Genomic DNA, 23,047 nt, shown 5'->3' with positions numbered 1-23,047 from the left:
AATGTTTTTAAATTTATAATAAATAAAATGTAATAAATTACTTCGTATTAAAGATTAGATCGCTCTTAATATGAAAAGAAATATGCACTGAGATGTCACCAATGTCTTACAAATGCAACTGTGCCATCTAGTGGCAGAAAAATGACCTCAACACAAATCAATATCACACTCGTTTTTTACAGTATGAATTGTTATGAAATTACTAAAAATTAGCAATGACTAAAAGATGCAGCCATATTTCTATTAGTTTAACATTTTTTTCCCCTTTTTCACTTTTATGTTAAGAGTATGAAAACTTAGAGAGAAAAAAATTATTTGATTGTACCTTTTATTGTACTTTTAGAACCGATATAACATTTGCGATTAATTGTAAGTTAACTATTGAAGTTATGCGATTAGTTACGATTAAAAATCTCAATCGCCTGACACTCCGAGTATACATACATGTGTGTCGTGCATCTGGCGCGCAACACAGTGGAGATACACATGCAGTGGTAAACAAACATAACGAGGCAGTGAGGAACCACATTTCTACATGAATGCCTTTAGTAGTGTGATCTTTTATTAACCGTAGAAAGCTAAAAGCGGAAATGACGTCTATTTGCGTAATGACATCACGGTTTAGCTTGGATATTTGTATGGGAGTAACTGTCCGCTCACACATGTAAACGGGTTATCCCGCTCGTTTCAGAAACCGGAATTTGACCCTAATATTGGCCTCTGAGCTACAATGATTGGTGGCGTTTCTCATTCACCTTTAATTGGTCAGTTTTCATGTCATTCATTACACAACAGCAAGGATTTCCTTCAGCGAATTTAGCTAGAAGAGTATCGCATCCATCAACTATTTGTTTTGTGGTGATAAGTGTTGAATCGAAATAATTCACAATTTGTATACTAATTTGAAACAAAGGATAGGTGGCCACCATTGGCCTTTGCTGCCCTCTCACCACTCTTAAAAAACAAACAACCCGTTGTTTTTCTTTTCTTCTCCTCTGACATTCCCCAGAGATCCGAGGACAAACATCCGTCTCCCGCTCGTTGACTGGTGTCATGCTTCGTAACCACACGCAGACACAGAATATGCTCACAGAATACACAAACCTGACCTAAAGTTCGAACCTGATGGATTTCAGAGTTAGGGATCAGAGAGTAGGAGATGTCTTTGCTTGTCCCTGGTTCTCATTATGTTTAGTCTGCTCAAACGTCTGCCGGCAGACGTCTGTGCTCAAGTCATGATAGACCGCGGGCCGTTTCGCCGTGCAGTAAAAGCCTATAAATCGTCCGCTACCAGCGTCCTCTCTTTGTGTGCGGCGGTGATGTCATCTGATACCATGAGAGAATGCGACCCACTGACCCTAATGCATTACGCCACATGCCCCCTTCCCTTCACCCCCCACCTCACTATCTCCCAAGTACATTTGCAAAGTTGGCCCCCCTCCCAACCCAATCTGAACCAAGTCTTTGTCTCACTGTCAAACAAGCCTGATTCAGCCAGCAATATGCTCCTCAATCGCAGCATCTGTCCTCATCCTGGACCTCATCCAAACTCGGCAAAGTCCCCTAAGGCCAGCACATTTATTTACCCATTTTTTTAATAGTCTTCATTAAAAAGGGCTTGCGTCATTCAGCAGCATATAGAATTAAATTGAAAGGCTTTTAGATACGCTGCAAAATTTAGACTCAGCAGGGATGTGGCATAATGTGTTGTATGCAATGTAATGGGCTGCAGAACAAGCTGTGCCGCATTTCAAGGGGTTTTGTAAGTAGGGTAAATGTGGAAATGCGTGTGTAGTAACTTTTTTTGGACAGTCTTTCTTCATCCTCCTCAGTCACTGTACAGTACAGGTGGTTTAGTTTTGATAGTTGTGTTGTTGATTCTTGAATACAAACACAACCGATCTTTGGTTCAGTTTTACATTTGAGTGTATAACTATGCTTGAAAAAATAAGATTGATTGATGGACTTAAATAGACATATTTCCTTATTTGAGTACATATTAAGCCCAAAATAATTTTAGTTAAAATTATCTTTATTTAATGAGTGCATATATTTTAGTATGTTTTTTGATTTTGTAATTTTAAAATTACAAGGAAAAAAAATCTGTAAAAAGTTGATATATGAGGTTGAAAAAAGTATACATATACCTCCAATTTGTCAACATTTGTTAAGCTCCTATGGATGTTTGATTTTATTGTATTTATGTGAACTATTATGTTTCCATATCACTTTGCACTTTTGCCTTTTGTGGAGGAATAGATGATATCATCGACCATATTTTGACTGACTTATTTTTTACAGGAGTAAATAAAATAAATTACAACCAAACCTCAGTAAAACATATGGGGTTGATTGTGGCAAAGTTTCTCATTATAAACCGACTGTTAATGAGATTATCCTCTGGAGAAGTGATTATATAATTTTATTACAGGCATGCTGTGTCTATATGTCATGTGTTGGCATCTTTAACATCCTACACTGTGGTGCAAATGCTGTCATCCCAAAGGAGCAGTATAGGATCATAAATGTCGTGTGCAAGAGTTACTATGCGCTCATCCATCCTGTGTGATCATGAAAACAACACCGGTCTAAAAAGCCGCTCAATCATCTGCCTGTAATTCCGCCACCCTGAGCGAGCGATGGCGAATGTTACATGTGAGCAGAAAGCATGCACTAGGATGGTGACATCAGCTAGCTCCATTAGCCCTAAACGTTTGAAGTTCCCTCTCATGCCAAGTCATCTGTAAACGTCTGTTTTCTGTCTCTTGCTTTGTGACTGCATCAACAGGCAACCATTGTTTCAAGTGGCGAGTCTCCTTTAGGCCTTCTGATGGGAGAAAAAAAAGAACAATCCCCTTCTTTACTTCCTTTGTCTTTTATCAGTGACTTTTTGGAAGCGCTGTTGAACCTCTTGTTGAATACCCAATGTAACCTAAATTTTCAGGGAAGAATATGCCACTAATATCCAAGTTTTCTTTGGCTTTTTTTTTGCAACACTCAATCCGACTCCAAACCGACAGGTCCAGTTGGTTGGGTTTGAAGAGATGAATGAACAGAAATCCCCCAATACGTAAAATCTGCGACGTAAAAATTCCCTAGGCATGTTTATTATAGCAAGTGCAGCACTAAACATGTTTTTAATAAAGCCTGAACCATGAAATATATGAGAGAATATTCAGATTCTTTGTAAATAGAGTATTTATTGGTCCTTTTAAACAAGCAAAAAACATTTTTAAACAAGCAAAAAAAAAATGTGTTTTTGAAAATCCACATATGACTTTTGATTTGTGTCATATTTCATACATCCGGTTACAATGCTTTAAGTTTGCACATTTATAACTGTCAACAAATATAATTATAAACAGACATATCAAACATATTAGTATTTCCAAAAATCTGCAATAACATTTCCCACTTTTAATAAGTTTAGGTGTATCTCCTTTCTCAATTGGGGCGATCGTGCAAGGTCGCTGGAAAAGCCATCAACTGGGTGATACTGCCCTCTAATGGATTATTCGTGCAATGCATGTGTCAGATCAGATACGTCAGGGTTTTATTGGGAAAAAAAATATTATACTGATTAAATAGAGGGCTCAAAATGTCATGTATTTAATATGATACATTCGGCTTTATAGGGTTAAGGTGTTTAACACATTCAGTCAGATTGGACCATGTCCAATGCATCCATTGATGAGGCGCCCAACCGCAGCTGTAGTTGTAAAATGGTCAGTGCCTGTCATGGCAGCAATTCCCGAACCCATAGGTGGACACCAGCAGTAAGATGAAGAATGACTCCTTTTTTGCCTGTGGGACTCTTGGGGCAGATGATGGGTCATTGGTTCCTCGTGCAAAAACTTGAGCTCGTGAGACCATTGAGAACGACTTCCGGACGGGGTGATGCTGACCTCGACTCAAGTTGTTGTGAATACTCTCCTATCTCTGGGGTCCTCAACCCCAGAGGTGGATGAGATCCGCCCAGAGCTCCTAAAGGCTCCAGATGTTGTGGGGCTGTTCTAGTTGACACACCTTTGCAGCATTGCATGAACATTGAGGAGAGGGCCTCTGCATTGGCAGACCAGGGTTGTAGTCCCCCTTTTTTCAAAACAGTTCCTGAAGGTAGTGGCTTCAGCATTGCATCTCTGCTTTTTGCAGATGATGTTGTGCTGTTGGCTTCATCAAGCTGTGATCTCCAACTCTCACTGGAGCAGTTCGCAGCCGAGTGTGAAGTGGTTGGGATGAAGATCAGCACCTCCTAATCAGAGACCATGGTCCTCAGTTGGAAAAGTGTAGAGTGCCCCAAGTAGAGGATTTTAAGTATCTTGACAGGGAAGGACAGAGTGGGAGATCGACAGGTGTATCGGTGCAGTGATGCGGACTCTGTATCTGTACCGTTGTGGTGAAGAATGAGGTGAGTCTAAAGGCGAAGCTCTTGATTTACCAGTCGATCTACGTTCCTACCCTCACATATGGTAACGAGCTCTGGGTTGTGACCGAAAGAACAAGATCCCGGATAAAAGTGTCCGAAATGAGTTTCTTCCACAGGGTGTCCGGGTGTTTCCATTGGAAAAAGGCAAAGTGGATTATTTTAACCCTTGTATGTCAAATATATCCATCCATTTTCTTAACCGCTTGTTCTCACAAGGGTCGAGAATGTTAAAAATTTAGACGTGTAACACACATCTGTGACTTGAGTGTTTTGTACTTAAAACTAACAAATTCTATTTACATAAGCATGTATGATGGTTAATAATCTGTAGTCAGCTCAGCTGGGGAATACAACTCACCCATGACCCAAATAAGGAGCGGTATTGAAAATTTAAGGATAGATGGTTAATCAAGTTTGAAAGTTACTTAAATACGGCCTACACAGCTTATAAAGATATGGGGATTTGAATTCAATTCAATTTGCGTTATTTTCTTGTGGGAATTTTTTTTTGAGAGGTTTTGGTAGGTTCTGCTCTCCTGACGGGAGTAAGAAGAGAACCTTATAGAAGTGTTGAGACTAGTTGTAGGCTGTTTGTAAAAGAAGCCTTTTATACAGTGGTGAACAAAAGGTAAAATTCCCTTTTTTTTTATTCCGGCAACCAACTTTTCATCAAGCAAACCAGGAAAAGGAATATAATGACATTTAAGGATATATCCCCCTAAAGTAACTCTGCAAAGATTCCTGCTATGGAACAAATTAGAAGAGAATTCCAAAATAAAAACGAAGCGCAGCACTTAGGATGTGTTCCATATGTGCTTGAGAGCACATTCAAATCCAGCATCCCTTCTTTGTCTATTCTCATTGCGTCATAGCTACAGATGGTTTCATGGATATTTGCAAAACTATATGGCAGTTGGAATAAGAACTGGGTTATTTGGAGAGGGGAAAACAGCTGTCGAGCAGGGAAGCTTTATGAATGAAAACAGGAAGGATGGGATGATTGAGACAAGGAGGAAGACTGCAGACAAACATCTGGACGAGTATAACGCTCTCGATGTAAATCTTTGAGACAGTCTGTTTTAGTATGCACACGGCTCATCATAAACAGTGCATACTGCAAATGGTTTTGTGTACTGACCACGTGCTTGGTCCGACAGTACAAACATTAGTTGCAGTCAGCAATTTATTTTCTATCCTTTCATTCATTCTGCAAACCGCTTAACAGTATCTAATGTACATGGGGGGGGGGCTGTCATGGCTGTCCTAATACTGTTTAGAATTGCCTATGTTAATAGATTAACCCTAATTATACCACAAACTTTGGTCTGGAAAGACAATGTAAAGTGAAAATAGGACTTTACTTTTTTTGTTTTTATTTGACACACCAGCTCCTTCCAGTTTTTGGACATTCAGGGTATTTCTGCTGAATGCGGTGAAAACATGTCCCACACGACCCTTGCAAGCCACTCAATTTAATTCTTACAGTGTTAATCAGTGTGAGCCACAACTGTATTTAATAAAGAGTTAATTTTCCCTTACATTTCTCTGTTCCCTGGACCCACTCACGACACAAAAGTAAAAGAGGCAGTCACTGCCTCTTTATATTGCAAAAAGGATGGTAGAAAATTCAAGAAAAAAATATAGTAAAATAAGAAAATTATTACTTAAAATAAGCATAATTATCTGCCAACAGAAGAAAAATTTACTTAAATGTGGTCTTGAAAAGAGTGTTTTTAAGCATAAAAACAAGTAATATTTACTTTTTTCAAGCTGTAATAAATAGAATTATTTTCTTAAAATATATGCATATTCATTTACATTTGACCAACTTAGCCTGAGTGTCAAGCAGGGAGGTATTGGGTCCCACTTTTATTGTCTTTGGTATGACCCAGCCCAGGATTGAAACCACAAATTTCCACTCTACCACTAAACCACTGAGCTGGTACTAGAAAGAGGAAAAATGAGTTCAGTAAATATAACGATACGAACCACGAACGTGATTTTCACAAGAATAAAAATGTTTATAATAAAGAACTATACTGTGTTCCTTCGTTTTCCGCTGGGGTTAGATTCCAAAAAATACCCGCAATAAATGAAATCCGCAAAGTAGTTAGCTTTTATTTACATTTACAACAAATGTTTTAAAGCCCTAAAACCCCTCACCACATAATAAATACACTTTTTTTATCGAGGTATTTAAATGTTCTCGCATTTCTCTCGTTTAAACATTCGCAATGTTCAAACCTTCATACATTTAATAAAATAGGTACATTACTGTAAAAACAAATGCTCGCAAAATTGCACTACAAAAAATCCGCGCAACAGCGAAGCCACGAAAAGTGACCCGCGTTATAGCGAGGGAACACTGTATTGCACTTTTGTCTAATAGTTTTCATAATTATATATTTTTCCATTTATCTTATTACTAGATAATGCAAAATCTTAAAATAAGAAAATTCAACTTATGAAACCCCAGTTCAGAGCATTTGATGTTGGTTAGCCATTTTAAAATGTGGAAAAAGTTTGTTTTAAGCCTCACAACACTTAAAACTGACTGCTAATACTCAATGCCAAGACTGCTTGATCAAATAAGATAATTAATAATATGTATTTTAAAATAAGTAGAATGATCTTGTCTGACAATCTTATTTTAAGTAAAAATAATTTGTCAGAGCAAAATGAGCAATTTTAGGTTGAATTTAATAAATTATATTTTAATTAAGATTTCAGTCTTCGCAGTGTGGTCCGCTGACTAGCTCACTGAGCTAACCACATCACATCATTATGACACCACCTCACTTTAGGGATGCACCGAAATTATTTTTTTGGGCCAAAACCGAAAATGAGAAATGCTTGGCCGAAAAAAAATTATGCCAATTTTTTATCATTGCATTTATTATAATTAATTACAATTATAATATTATTATAAAATATTTAGGCCTATTTAGCATGGCATTTTAACAAAGCACAATATCAATTAAAATGCAACCACACCACAGACATCAGAGACATGTTGGCGAATAATACATTAAACACCAAACGCGGGGTGAGCAACTGAGCATTTTCTGGCGGTGCAATTGCACTATATGGTCAATGTACAGTACTTCGCACCGGCGGGCAAATTCGGTGCATCACTACCTCACTTGGTTTTGTTGTGTATTCGTTCACTGGGCTATCAAGCTAGCGGCCTAGCGAATTAGCAGGCTTACAAGTAGATCAACGGTGTAGTCGTCTGGAATAGACGGCACTCTGACTCATGCCAGAAATCCCAAGTTCACATTTGGGTTTGGTTTTAGCCATGTCCCAAGTTAACACAACTGGACTACTGAAATGAGGAAAATAGTTGAATTCAGTGCTATTTTTTTTCTCATTCTTTGCATGTTTTCAGTCCATATCTTTATTAATGTATTTAGAAGCAAATCACTGAAATGACTTCAGAGGGTCTTTAATATCATTTCAAACAAATTTTTACCCTTAATTAAACCTACAGTTTATTTTATTTAAATGAAATACACCGGAAAACACTGGTGTGTAAGTTGCTGTTCAGGAGCCTGTAAAAATACCAAATAAAGGTACTATTTTCCTATTAACCATTACATTGTTTTCGACTCAGTGACCCATAGATACTTTTTTTAAGGTACGTACAGTATATCATAAGCGACAAATTTTCTTTAGTTCTGCACTTACTGTAACATACGTTGAAAACTGCAAATAGTGATGTGGACCTCTTGCTGTATCATCTTCTGGAGTTTACCAACCTGGTTTCTCTGCCATCAACCCCACAAAAAAGGCAAATACTGTAGTTGTTAAATAGGTTCAACGGGGGGGGGGGGGGTGCAAGGGGAGTTTGTGAATAGGCAGGAGTTAAGTGACCATACAAAGTGCTTTGAAATACTGTAACTTTCGTCAGGAAAATGAACAATTGTCCAAACAGGCACGAGAAATAAAATTGAAATGTCTACCCTCAGGCAGCTGTTGACCCCTGGATATCAGGAAATATGGTACACTCCGGATGGAAGTCGCAGGTCCTTCTCCCCTGTCAACATGGTAAGTTGTGAAACACTTTGGTGATGTTTCACCGTAGCGAGGGCATATAAATAAATAATCATGTCATAGGTGACACGGAATATTATGTGCATGACAATGAGGAACAACCAAGTGTGGTGATGGTTGTACATTAATGAGCCGCATTTGTTGCTCTTCCAGAATCACTGTTTTTACCATGGAGAGGTTGCGGGTGTAGATGAATCCAGTGTGGCTGTCAGCACATGCTCAGGTCTCAGGTAAGAAACACCTGAGGCGGGGGTTCTTTACCTAGATAATAGATATACATATTTTGTGTATTGTTACTGATATCCCAAGAAAATGGTATAACACATTTGCTTCATCAACATTTGGTGTTATGTTGTGTTGTGTGCTCGTGTTTTATGATGCTCCCTAAAACCTGGATTAAAGATAATTTGTGGAAAGAAAATTTATCTTACATCTATTGTGGTGGAGCGGTATAGCAGCTAAATTGTCTGGGGATTTATGTCCCTGGCAGGGTCACCCATGGCAAAGAACTCATAGGTGAGGGACCAGTCAAAGTACGGTTCAATGAACTTATGATGAGAAAAATAATTGGACCTGTATTTCTCTGACTCGGACGCGGATCACCAGGATCCCCCTCTGGAGCCAGGCTTGGAGGTAGCCTGGCAAGCCACACCCATTTTCTTGAAAGAGAAAGTGGATCTGTACAGGCGTCCATAGACAGCGATTTGGCTCCGGACGAAAACAAGGCCGGCCAATCAAATTTGTCTATTTGCGTGAAGTCGTCTTTGTGAGGAACGCCACTCTTCACTCTTCAAGTTTTTCTCGCAACAACAGCATAAGTCATTCACTACTGTCTCTCTTCGGCTGAATGTTGGATTTTTACTCCGTCTCCGCAGAAAAAACATAATTGACAATTTGCATGTAATTGTCATGGACACTGTAGGAGAGAGGAATAAGGTCGTAGGAGAAGGCACCCCAATTAGGTTTAGAACTACAAATGAACTTTCTTCTGTTGATTTTTTTAAATTTAATTTTGTTGCTAGTTGCGTTTGTCAAAAAAGTCTGTAAGAGGCTTTGGAAAGTCGCCAGATTTAGCAAGCGAGTCGTCAAGTTGGCAACACTGCCTGAAGTTCGTTTGTCCTTATGCACCAAACAGCATTTCAGAGTACCCACCCTTTTTTGGAGTGCTGTCCCTTCTCAAAGTTTCTCATTTTTTGCCTGATGTTATTTTTTTTGGTTTTTCCTTGCCCTCTTGTGGTTCGATTAGGGGATGTCATTAAGATTTGTCAACTGCGGGCATGTGAAGCCCTTTAAGTCTCTTGTGTGATTAAGGGCTATATGAATAAACTTGACTTGACTTGACTGGAGTCCCAGAAGGGTAGGTGGAGAGCCCTCGTGTTGGACTCCATTGTTCTGCTGGGGGACTTCAATGCGCACATGGATAATGACAATGAGACCTGGATGGGCTGGTCGAGAGGAAGGGTCCCAGTTTGGAGTCCTAAGTATTGCATCTCTGCTTTTTGCATATGATTTGGTACTGTTGGCATCATAAAGCTGCGACCTGAAACTTGCACTGGAGTTTGCAGCCAAATGTGAAGCGGTCGGGATGAAAATCAGCATCTCCAAAGCTCAGACCATGGTGCTCAGTCCTAATAGGGTGGAATGCCCTCTCCAGGTCGGGGACGAAATCGTACCCAAGTGGAGGACGTTAAGTATCTTGGGGTTGGGGTCTTGTTAACGCGTGAGGGAAGAATGGAATGGGAGATCAACAGAGAGAATGGGGCAGTATCTGCAGTGATGACTTTGTATTGGTCTGTTGTATAGTGAAGAAAGAGCCAAACCAAAATCTCTCAATTTACTGGTTGATCTGCATTCCTACCCTTACCTTTAGTACCTAACCCTTACATATTCCTACCCAACCTATGGGCTGTGGGTCGTGACCGAAAGAAAAAGATCCCAGATACAAGCTGCCAAAATGTATTTCCTCTGCAAGGTGTTCGGTCTTCTCCACATTGAACCAAGCCAGACGATGTGACTGGGGCATCTGATTAGTATGCCTCTTGGATGCCTCCCTGGTGATGTGTTCTGGTTACGTCCACCAGGAGGAGGGCCCGGGGAAGACTCAGGGCAGCCTGACCTGGGAACACCTTGGCACCCGCCCGGAAAAGCTAGGTGAAGTGGACGGGGACAAGGAAGTCAGGGCTTCTCTGCTGTAACTGCTACCCAACCCCAGATAAGCGGAAGTAACCGGCGTACCCGGAGAAAATCCAAAGGGAGAACATGCAAATTCCACACAGGAAGGCCGGAGCTCAGATTTTGAACCCAAGTCCTTGCACATGTGCTAACCAATTACCCAACGTATTGTATTGATCTGAATATAGGTTGAAAATTATTTGCAAATCAATGTATTCTGTTTTTATACAATGTCCTAATTTCATTGGAAGTGGTGTTAATACAAAAAAAAAAGATTAATAAATAAACTGTAAATTATTGAAATCCTGCTTCCACAAACACTCTTGTATTGTGACTAGTGCTTTGCAGTAGGATACGAGGTCTCAAATCAGTCAGGAGATCCAGTTTTTTTTTCTCTTGGTTTGGATCCAATGCTTGAGGCAGTAGAAGGCTCATGACGGAACTCTTAGCCATATGTCTCCTTTTTTTCTCTGTGTATGTTGCTCTCCATTTAGATGAATAGATGAATTCTAATAAAGTTTTTTCGGCATGGAGGGACACGAGTGGGTGTCAGACCTCACCAGATGTTTAGTGCAGCTGCTTAAGCTGCTTACCTACAGTTTGTTTTGTTTTTATTGTTAGTTTTTCTTTTCGGAACCGAAAAGAAAAAGGGCTGACGGGATGAAGCCAAAGCTTATTAATTCCCGTCCACAGTATGTAGCTGACCCCATTAAAATGGTGTTTGCTTCCAAACTCGAGTCACGTCTGATCAGAATTTAAGCATATCAATGATTAAAATGAAAAATAAATAAATAAATAATGTGTTTTAAATTACGATTTATGACTAGAACAGGAACAAATAATTTGCCCATATTTCTCTGAAATAAAACTAAAGCGTAAAGACCATTTAAATGTACCAGGGATCAACCCCCATCCCACACTAGCAACACAGATGTGTTGAACTTGTAATGATTTGCAACCACTGGATGGAACTGTTAGCAGTGCCTTGTTATTTCCCCCAGGGGTCTAATTTCCCTAAACGCAAGCGTCAGCTACCTCATTCAGCCTGTTTCTACGGATACGCCTCAGCACGCCGTTTTCCGAGCCGAGAGTCTCCATCTACCTCCTACAAGCTGCCTGCAGCGCCATAGTAACGAGGAGGTCCTTGGCACCTTCCTCCATGGGATGACGTCAGAACAGACGTTCAGGGTGAGTGTCAGCTGGGCTAGACATGGAAAAATACAGTCTAGATTGATTTTATAACCACGATACTAATCAATTAAAGGAACGAAGAGACCTGAGTCAGAATATGAAATATGTGGAGCTGCTGTTGGTGGCAGACAAGGCGGAGGTAAGAATGCTGTCACTATTTTAGATGTGTATATTTACAGCCAAAGACCAAAGGAGACTTTACGAGTGATAAGTTATTTATAGTGGTGCAACGGATCACAAAAGTTACGATGCGGATAGGATCACGAATTTGAGTCACAAATCGGATTTTCCCCCCATTTATTTATTTATTTTTTGGGCAAATATGTTTTATAAAATAAATTAAGGCAAAGTTCTATTCATCTTTTTTGTATTTTATTTAAAAAATAAAAATTTTAGTAATGAGAAAGACCTCAAAGCACGATTTAAAGGTACTAAAAAAGCTGAAAATTGAATTTCGAATTGCTACTGCCACCTGTGGCCGAAAAATAAAACTGCATTTTCCGCTTTTCACGTACACAATGCACACATGACGTCATATCCGCAGACAGAGGGCGGGAAACTTGACCCCGAATCCAGCCTGAAAGCTATTGGCCAGATGCTTGTGTGAGTTTCCATTATGAACAGCTAAGTTATTTAAAAAACGTTTTAGTCATAAATGGTCAAATATAAAGGCTATTGTAAAGATATTTTTAGGCAAATTGTTACAAAGTGCAGCTTAAAAAGGCACATTCCCTTGGAGAGTGAATTACAAAGTAGTTTAGTTCCACAATATTGAAAAAGAAGTAAAGAAAGCAAGCCAAGCAACAGCTGTCGAAGTACTGTTGCCAGCCAGGCACTTGTTGTTAATGCTAACAGCTAGGCTGCTAACCACTAACATTGAAGATTTGTGCTGTATCATACAATGACGGCGTAATTAACTAGCGGTTTCTTAGTGTCCTAAATTAGCGATTGAATATAATTTTGGGATGGCGTTGTGTTGATGTTGGTCGCAACTATGTCATGTCAATAAAAACTGCGATAAGGAAATCCGAAACGTAGAAAAAGTCATTCGAACTGGCCGGCATGCTAGCGCGCGGGTAAACTTCAAAGTAAAAGTCTACTAAGACTATTGCATTGGCATCATTGTATTATTTGGTAAGCTTTATTTTGAAGTTAGCTTTAGCATAGGTAGCGTGTTATTTTGAGTATATTTCCAGCTTTCTTGACATGTCTGAATGACAATGTGGGGCAAGAGGCAGAAAAAAAAATCTTTTAGCATCAATTTCAGGATTCATTTCACCCTTAGTTCCCAAAATGCTCCCATACATGCGATTTACATGATCCACAAGGGTTTTCAACTTACTCTACTGCTATTATAGTGAATGTGGGTATGTGGGTTGATGTTTTTTCTTTTTCACCAAACAATTTCTGGATCGTGTGCGATCCAAACCATGGTGCTTGATCTGTACGGATCACGGATCGAAGATGATCCGTTGCACCAATATGCCCACATGAATCTCTGAAAGCATCAAAATGGTCGCACTAAAATCTGAGATGTTATGGACATTACCAATTAGTGCTGTAACTAACGACTTTTAAAAATATTTTTAATATATATATTTTCTAAGTCCACTAAGGTTGAACGTGAGTTGAATTTAGTGTATATATAAATATATATAGATATAAATACTAATTGTTCTTTATTTTTTTCACAAATACAGTATGCACATATTACACAAACACCAACAAAATTAGCCTATGCTAAAGGATTAACAATTACGATTAGCATTAGCACAGGATAAACTTGAATCACTTACTTATTTGGACACAGCCGAGGTGAATGCCGGGTGGAGTCCGTCAGCAATAAGTGTCCATGCTGAAACACAAAATATTGGTTCCGGGCCTCTGCAACTTCCAGGTGCCGCAAATATGTTTTTTAAAATGATTAAAATAGCTTCGACCCTTGCAAAGTCGACCAATTTTTGTGTTTGACTTTTTTCCCCCAGCCCTAATTACCATCTTCCACTCGATAGGTGCACACTCAAAGCTTAATGTCGCTTAATGAGAAAAACGCTCAATGTCCATAAAATCCAAAATATTGAGCCCATTGTTTTGATATTTTTAGAGATTAATGTGGTCATAAGTAGAGATGTGCATGTGAATCTTGGTGGAGATTGGTCAAAATCTTCTAAGCCACATTAATATTTTTCTCTAGTGTGAACGTCTATGGGGAGGAAAACGATGAATGCCCATAAAATCCTAAATACTGTGGCAATTGCTTGAATATTTTCAGAGGCTGAAGTGGACATAAATGGAAATTCGCATGGACATTTTAGTGACGTATAGCTACTTAAGAAAAATAACTTGTATTTACACCTAATCCAAGAGTTGCAAGCTTCTTTTTTTTTTTGCTTTTTTTTTACACGCACACTAAGCGTTTTAGGCTGCCCCTAAACAAAGGTTGCTCAATAAATACATCTCTGCAAACGTCAATAAAAACTGAGCAGCATTATCTTTGTTGAGGCTGTGCTGATGCAACTCTTGTATTAGGTGTAAATACAAGTTACTTTTCTTAAGTGGCTATAGAGTGAGGAACAATGTTTGGGTGTGTCTTATTTGCTGTTAACCGTATGTGGTTTTCAGTTTGACAAACATGGGAGTAGTCTTGAGAAGACCCAACTGAAATTACTGGAAGCTGCCAACTTAGTTGACAAGGTAACCTTTTTGTATAAAGTGTAGACACTACAAGTACCATTAGCGTCTTTCGATTATTTTCTTGTGCTAATGTGCCGTATCCACAAACACACACAGTACTACAAGGCTTTGAGCATCCGTGTGGCGCTGATCGGTCTGGAGGTGTGGACCAGCCGGGACATGATCAACGTGTCCGACAACCCGCACAGCACCCTGGCGGCGTTCCTGTCCTGGAGGCGCAAACAACTTCACACGCTCCACAATGACAACGCTCAGCTCATCACGTCAGTGTCTAGATGTGAACGTCATTTGGATTGCGAGAAGTTGAAGTTGTTCTTACGAGAGTTTTAAGTTCTCACAAGGAGTTTTAAGTCATGTTATGGCAGTAAGTTAGAATTTGTGCGTACAATCCTGTTGTGGAACTAATATGCACTTTGTGCCACCAGGGGAAGGTCATTCCAGGGCACCACCATCGGGTTGGCACCTCTCAAAGCCATGTGCTCGGAATACCAGTCTGGCGGAGTGAACACGGTGAGAGAGACCAGATTTGTGAAACGGTAGATATAAAAATTCTATACACCACTGTTAAAATAGCAGGTTTGAAATCAGAAGTGACTGTGTCCCATGTTGACCAATCACATTTAAACTCTGTACTGATTACACACTTGACATCAGCTGAAGTGACTCTCATTAACCCCAAATGAAGTTCATCTTAAGCACGTAATGTAATGTGACGAGATCTATCAGGATGAGTCTCGTCCCCCGGAGCAGATCGGAACTTTAAGAAGCAAGTAATCTAGACGGCCAGATAACACAAGAAGACGATAGAGAAGGAGCAGAAGAAGAAACACAAGAAGCTAGGATAACTGTTATCTTATCTTATCTTATCGCATCATGGCAGTTGCAAACTCTGCCTTGTCATTTGTATTATGCTGAAGAAGGTGGAGACATATTATAGAAACACTCAACACAACCAGTTAGTGCTGTCACTATCAAATATTTTTTTAGAATTATTCAATCGATTAATTGGATTCATATTAATTTTGCATTGAAGTGTGTTACAAAAGCATTTTTTTCCCTGATTACTGTTTATTAACCAGTGATTTGTGTTTATTTCGTACTTTGTATTCGTATAGTGATTTTTAAAGAAGGGGGATTGATGTTCAATTTATTACTGGTTCGGTCCTTGTTTTCCAAGTAAAAACAGATGTTTACAAATGTCTTATTTTGATTAAACACAGAACATTGGTGGTTTTGTTTTCACCATTTTGCTTGTGTAGCATTAGCAACTTGCAAATGTGTTGGCGTATGTTATTCTGGTTATTCTGTTGTCCTTTAAGCTGTTTAATGACACCGCAGTTGGAGTTAACTGTAAAACTAAACACATGACGTTACGAATTATATCCACTGTATATTTAAATACAAAATATGCTTCGTTTTTAAAACATTGCTAGCCTAGCGCTAATGCTAAAAGCGAAGGGAGGATCCCATTCAAATGCTAACCGGAAGTTAACATCGACTTCGGGAGTGTTTTCCCTTCAAATAACGAATATCCACACAAATTTTGTGGGAACACATACCCACAGGTAAGATAACACTACACAAACCTCTTATTTATTTAGATTAACACAGAAGATCATTTGTCTTATTTCATGAAGGACTACAGAAATCAGTGAACAATTACTGTTGATATGCTGAAATCAGAGGATTTGGACAATTTTACATTAAAAAAATGGCATTTATTCTTTATTATTACAGTTATTTTAAAAGGAGGATTGGTAACAAAAAAATGCAATATTACAACGTTTTTGAAAGTGATGACAATTGGCAATTTTGTTATTTTAGCAAGAAACATTCATTTGATGCACATAGTGTAATTTTATTTCACGGGCAACATAAAATGTTGTGGCGAGCCAGATCTGCCCCCCGGCCCTTGAGTTTGAGACACGTGTAATGATGTTATGAGTAGGTTTAGCTCAAATATAAGAAATAGCATAATTATGTAAGTGTAATCAGTATACTGTAATACATTTGTTTTAAAACATTGGTGAATTTTTCTTTAGGCCTGCTATGTTAAGTTTTAAGAAATCTTGCCAAGTCAGATTGTGTGTTCTAGTAGCGGATAATTTTGCTTAAATTAAATACTGGAAATATATTCCTAATTTCATTACCTTTTTTTCCCTTGTCTTTTAACTGTGAGTCTTTGCAGTGAAGTATGTTGAGCTTACACAGTATTTGGAATGTGCTTGTAATACATTTTCCCCTCCTTACATGATTCCGGTTGCTTTTTTTCAATTGAATTGTTCGCATAACATAATAGTTGTAACATAACGAACGACGTGGCATTTTCACACAAAGTGAAGTGCGTATTCATGAGGAGATCAAAACAACCGTTTTGAAAATGTGCCTCTGCATCTGTGATTGTGTAAAAGGACCACTCGGAGTCAGCTGTTGGCGTGGCTGCCACCATGGCGCATGAGATGGGCCATAACTTCGGCATGAGTCATGACAGCACTGGCTGCTGCCAGGCCAAAGCTGAGGACGGGGGTTGCATCATGGCAGCTGCCACAGGGTAACCACACTCGCCCGACTGTCGGTTTTGTTGTTGTTGTGGTGAATTATACACCACAATCAAGTGCACATGCAAAAGTTTTAACCCTTCTGTTTCGTTTGTTTCTCACGAACCACAAAAATGCCAATCAAAAAAAAAAAACATTAATGTATAATCCTATCACTAAAAGAGGGCATTCTTCATTTTAACCCAGATGTTACATTTGTTGTTTAAATGCCATTTCATGGGTCACTTTGACCCACTGTATGTAATAAATAATCAAAAAGTGTCAAAAATTACAAAATGCCAGTAAACGTATGTTTATTTCCAGCTATTTGATTGGAAATAAAATGAACCATTTTCCTTGAATATGATATTACCTATAAGCCAACTTAAATGGGTCAATTTGACCCGCGACAGAACAGGAAAGGTTAAGAATCAATTTAATGACCATATTTAACTTGATTGATTCTCAGTAGAACGCAGACTATGAAATGATTAAATAAATAGTGAAATTATTATCACAGATCTCAGAGGGCAGTGTGAATCAAAACTGAGCATCATTATCTTTTTGAAGGCAGAATATTTTATTCTTCTTTTGTACACAGTATATTTCGTAGAGTAAATTTTACTCTAAGAAGACTATATTCTGTCCCACTTTAAACAGAGGAAACTTTTACACTTGGAAGAGAGTAAAATACTAAAACAACAACAACACAACAAGTCCTCCAACAATAACGACCATATTGGTCAATTTACCATGCACCAAAATACGACCAAGTGTTACTTGTTTTAGTTTAGCGACCTCTATCGGCCATGTTGAATAGAGCAAATCCAAAAGCTGGACTCGAACCCTGCCCGTCTGATCGGAAGACAAACGGTTATCTCACCGAGCTAACAGGCTGGTTATAGGGTATTTATTAGTGTTATTGGTTAATGGTTGGGTTTAGGATGAAGCTTTCAGTGAGGTTGTAGCTACAAAACATGTAGGCAACACGAAAACAAACACTGGCCAAGTAGCTCAGTAAAATAAGCTCTCGTCTTTCAACCAGAAGGGCCGGCTTCAAGTCTAGCTTTGAGCTTTTTGCTCTATTCAACATGGCCGATAGAGGTCGCTAAACTAAAACACGTAACACTTCGTAATTTGGCACCTTTTCTAAACGACCTATGTGCTCATATTTATTGGAGGACTATCTCAAGGTTGGTTGTCTCCCAACCTGAAGGTTATGTGATTGTTCCTCAACTGTTGATAAAAATAAATAAAAATGTTGTGTACATTTTACTTTCTTCCGAGTATAAAGTTTACTCTGTTTAGACTGGGACCGAATATCGTCTTTTTCAGAGTAAAATTTACTCTACAAAATGTACTGTGTGTCATTTGATTTCACATGTATACCTAATAAAGTGTACCTCTGGCAGGCACCCATTTCCACGTGTATTTAACGTGTGTAACATGCGGGAGCTGAAGAGCTACTTGAGCTCTGGAGGAGGCAAGTGTCTCTTCAACGAGCCAAACATCCGAGCCATGTATGGAGGACAGCGCTGCGGCAATGGCTACCTGGAGGAAGGGGAGGAATGTGACTGCGGAGAGGAAGAGGTCAGCGTTGGTGTCGGTGCACTATTAGTTTGTGGCCAATTATTTTCCCCTTTAAACGTTATCGAATAAAACCGAAGTTTCCGACGCTGTGAATGTACCCTAAACGCACCACTTTGCTAGTTTAGCAACTAGCAAGTGTGTACCGTATGTTAATCTGGCTATTCTGTTGTCCCTAATTGTCCTTTAGTCTGTTTAATAACACCGCGGTTGGAGGTAACTGTAAAACGAAACACACGACGTTGAGAATTGCATCCACTGTATATTTAATCACAAAACATGCTTTGTTTTTAAAACATCGCTAGCCTAGCGCTAATGCTAAAAGCGAAGGGAGGATCCCATTCAAATGCTAACATGAAGTTAGCATCGACTTCGGGGGTGTTTTTGCTTCAAATAACGAATATTCACTCACAATAGCTGTGGGAACACTTACCCACAGGTGAGATAACATTATGCAAAGGCATAAATTCTTCCCAATGTGTGAAAAACTAGTTATTTTAATATAATTCAATCGCAATTTACGTGTACGGCATCACACTGCCCTCAAGAGGCCAAAACGCATGATCAGTCAGTATTTGTTCTTACTGTTTTTTTCTGTTGCTATTATTTTAGTTTATTCAATTCTTATTTGTATCTTTTTTCAATTTTATTTCGAACATAAATATAAAGAAAAAACAAACTGATTATAAAAGTACATGTGTAAAGACAAAATTTATATAAAAAAAAACATCAAACAAAACAACAAACACAACATTCAAGGAACGAAAGCAACATAAGAAAGTTCCACAGTGTTTCACCCAGTCATGAGTCACACATACATGTTTGAAATGGAGTAGGAAGAAGCATAAACTTATCAGGTCCTACGCCCTTTAACATACGTTGCACAATAAATAGTTGGTATGTATAGTAAACACACAAAAAACTGCTAGTCTACAATATATCTTGATTATTAATAACAAAGGTTATTATAGTAATTATTAATAGTGAACAGATTGAACAGTGTGCCTTATGCATATATTGTTATACTTTTTAATATATGTATATATGTTTTCCTTATCAATAGCAACAATACTAACAAAAATACTACTACTAATAATAACATCAAACAATGTTACTTTTCATTGAAACTCACTTCTTTATCCCTATTCTTTTCAAAAATGTAGATTTTATATTTCCTTTTGAACTTGTCTATGTTTGGACATTTTGTAAATCAGTACTCAGCCTGCTCCAAATTTTCACTCCACATACAGATGTACAGAAACTCTTCAATGTTGTTCTTGAATACTTTGTCTTTAAGTTATAAATTCCCCTCAAACCATAACCACCCTGTCTCTCTGAAAACATATTTCCCATATTGCCCGGCAGTAAATTATGTCTAGCTTTATACACCAATTATACAGTATTAAATACCACAAGATCAATTTTTTTTAGATTTAATCTAATTTACTCTTTCTATATCTACACCTTTAATTTGCAATCTTGCGCAGTTCCCTATTTTAACATTACCAAACAGAACTAATTTCATCTTGTTTAAATTTTATTGGTAACTTGTTTTTAATCAAGCCATGTTTTTACTTTCTTAAATTTGGAGGTAATTGTATCCAAAATAAGATGCATTTTCTTACCAGAAACGAAAATAGTTGTCAACTGCAAACAACACAAACTTCAATAAATGAGACACATTGCACAAATCATTCATATACAATATAAACAGTTTTGGCCCCAACACTGTCCCCTGGGGGACACCACATATCATGTCCAAACATTTTGATTTAAATTCCCCCAACTCCACAAACTGTTGTCTTTCTTGTAAATAATTTCTGATCCAATTCAAGGCTGTATCCCTAGTACCATAACGCTCCAATTTACTAATCAATATATCATGGTTTATAGTATCAAATGCTTTTTGTGGATCGACAAACGCTCTTATTGTTTTATTTTGTCATTGTCCTTTCAAGTTATATTTAAAGTTTATATTTCAAGGATTCAAAGACTTTCCTTTCTCAAAATTCAAGGATACAAACATCCAAGTATTTTAAAAAAAAATTCTTAACACAAATTTCCACATGACATGGCACGAAATACAATGACTGAGGTCCCAAGTTAGCCCAGTAAGTCCCAAGACTTGTGAAAATAACACAAGATAAAAATATATAAAAGAAAAGGTACAGGGTTAATGCTTTACAGCAGTTGTAAACAAGTAAGAATGGTTTTATTGACACATAAATCTATACAATAACCTTGTATACTTCATGAAATTTGTCATTCAAAGCAGAGAATCTTAATAGCAAAAGTTTGTGCGTAAGTGACACCCATTGAAAAAGGAATTGGGGATGCATTATATATATTTTTAAATAATCTGCAGATTAAGCGGTATTTTTTTCCTGCCAAAAATTGGTATCGACCTTAAAAAAAAATGCATATCGGTCGGGCCCTAGTTTTTATGATGAAAGTGCTCACCACTCCCTTTCGACACAGGAATGTACCAGTCCCTGCTGTAACGCAAACAACTGCACTTTAAAAGCTGGAGCCGAGTGCGCCCACGGTGTGTGCTGTCATAAGTGCAAGGTACGAACCTCATCAACAATGAAAGCGTCAGGTGAGCTGTATTCCCTTCACGTCCAATCTCCCCTTCATGTGAAGCTGAAGAGTCCCGGGGTGCTGTGTCGGGCCCCGTCGGGCCAGTGCGACCTGGCCGAGTACTGCGATGGCAAGAGCGAGACTTGCCCTGCTAACTTCTATTTGGTGGATGGCACATCGTGCGCCAATGGGAAGGCTTACTGTTACACTGGCATGTGCCTCACGCTGGAGCAACAGTGCCGCTCACTCTGGGGACGAGGTGGGTACAAATACAGGACAACTTTGTTGTTATTGTTGCACAAAATAGAGGGCGCAGCAAATTGTATGCTGTACTTCAGAAAAAAAATTACTGCAGACCTACTGTACCGTAAGATACATGAGTTATTACTAGGGGTGTCAAAATTAGTATGTTAATTTCAAGTTTCTTTAACGGCACAAATTTTTTTAACGCGTGATTAATGACCGCCCCTTACTTGGAAAGCCTGTACTGAGGGAATTCCAGTCGCAACGCAGCAGACACGTCCACGTCAAAATGCATCAGTAATAAATGTAATAATAATGCATATATTTGTGGAGACTGGGCTCAAATTGTATTTTACAATTTTTAAAATGTACAAAATTTCACAAGTTACTTGATGTTAATGATTAGATAGCTCTGAAAAATGCTATCACCAATGTCTTACAAATGCAATTATTCCATCTAGTGGCAGAAAAATTACCTCAACACAAATCAATATCACACTTGTTTTTTTTACAGTATGAATTGTTATGAAATTACTACAAATTAGCAATGACTAAAAGATGCAGCCATATTTCTATTAGTTTAACATTTTTTTCCCTTTTTCACTTTTATGTTGAGAGTATGAAAACTTAGAGAAAAAAAAATATTTTATTGTACTTTTAGAACCGATATAACATTTGCGATTAATTGTAAGTTAACTATTGAAGTTATGCGATTCGTTGCGATTAAAAATCTTAATCGTCTGACACTCCGAGTATACATACATGTGTGTCGTGCATCTGGCGTGCAACACAGTGGAGATACACATGCAGTGGTAAACAAACATAACGAGGCAGCGAGGAACCACATTTCTACATGAATACCTTTAGTAGTGTGATCTTTTATTAACCGTAGAAAGCTAAAAGTTTCAATTTTATGAATGATTATGAAATTACTGTATCAATGACTAAAGTTTAGTTTAACATTTGTTACCACTTTTATGTTAACAGGAGTATGACAACTTTTTATTTAACATTTTATTGTACATTTAGAACAGATGTAAAATTGAAGAAAAAAACTATTGTCATGCGATTAATTACAATAAAAAAAAATGTACCCCCTGACACCCCTATTTATGTAAAGTCCTGTGAATAATAATAATAATAATAATAATTAGGGGTGTTAGAAAAAATCGATTCGGCAATATATCGCGATATTACAGCACGCAATTCTCGAATCGATTCGATATGCGGCCGAATCGATTTTTAAACATCACATTTTTATGGGAATATTCAACAAAACGTCTTACTAAGGGTTAGGATTCACACATTAAGCATGGAAGAATGTTATATTAATATTTTATTTCTGTAGTGATCAATCATGAAACAGACTGCAACCTGTTTGTTAAATGCAGCAGCTCAGTTATAAGCCTGAATTTTCAGATAAATAAATACATTTTCATACAAATCTTACAGTGTACATGTGCAAGTTTACTGATTTGTATTTTCTAAATTTGAGTTTAAAGAAAATCGCAATAATCAATTGATAGATTCGTATCGGGATTAATCGCTATCGAATCGAATTGTG

At 38.1% G+C, this 23,047-nt stretch overlaps 1 protein-coding gene across 1 annotated transcript in view; it reads left to right on the top strand.

Moving 5' to 3' along the window:
* The window catches only part of adam19b (ADAM metallopeptidase domain 19b), a 35,107-nt gene that overhangs the window by 5,771 nt on the left and 6,289 nt on the right, over positions 1-23,047 (top strand). The window contains exons 4-14 of the mRNA XM_086085484.1: positions 8,395-8,473; positions 8,633-8,709; positions 11,653-11,839; positions 11,916-11,981; positions 14,465-14,536; positions 14,633-14,799; positions 14,962-15,046; positions 16,948-17,087; positions 18,486-18,663; positions 21,139-21,228; positions 21,304-21,499. Coding sequence (XP_085941610.1) covers positions 8,395-8,473; positions 8,633-8,709; positions 11,653-11,839; positions 11,916-11,981; positions 14,465-14,536; positions 14,633-14,799; positions 14,962-15,046; positions 16,948-17,087; positions 18,486-18,663; positions 21,139-21,228; positions 21,304-21,499 — 1,337 coding nt within the window. The remainder of the gene's footprint in view (positions 1-8,394; positions 8,474-8,632; positions 8,710-11,652; positions 11,840-11,915; positions 11,982-14,464; positions 14,537-14,632; positions 14,800-14,961; positions 15,047-16,947; positions 17,088-18,485; positions 18,664-21,138; positions 21,229-21,303; positions 21,500-23,047) is intronic.

Source organism: Leptonotus elevatus, chromosome 9, assembly GCF_054856555.1.
Source record: "Leptonotus elevatus isolate MCC_2025b chromosome 9, RoL_Lele_1.0, whole genome shotgun sequence".
Lineage (NCBI taxonomy): Eukaryota > Metazoa > Chordata > Actinopteri > Syngnathiformes > Syngnathidae > Leptonotus > Leptonotus elevatus.
This window is presented reverse-complemented; position numbering and strand designations above follow the sequence as displayed.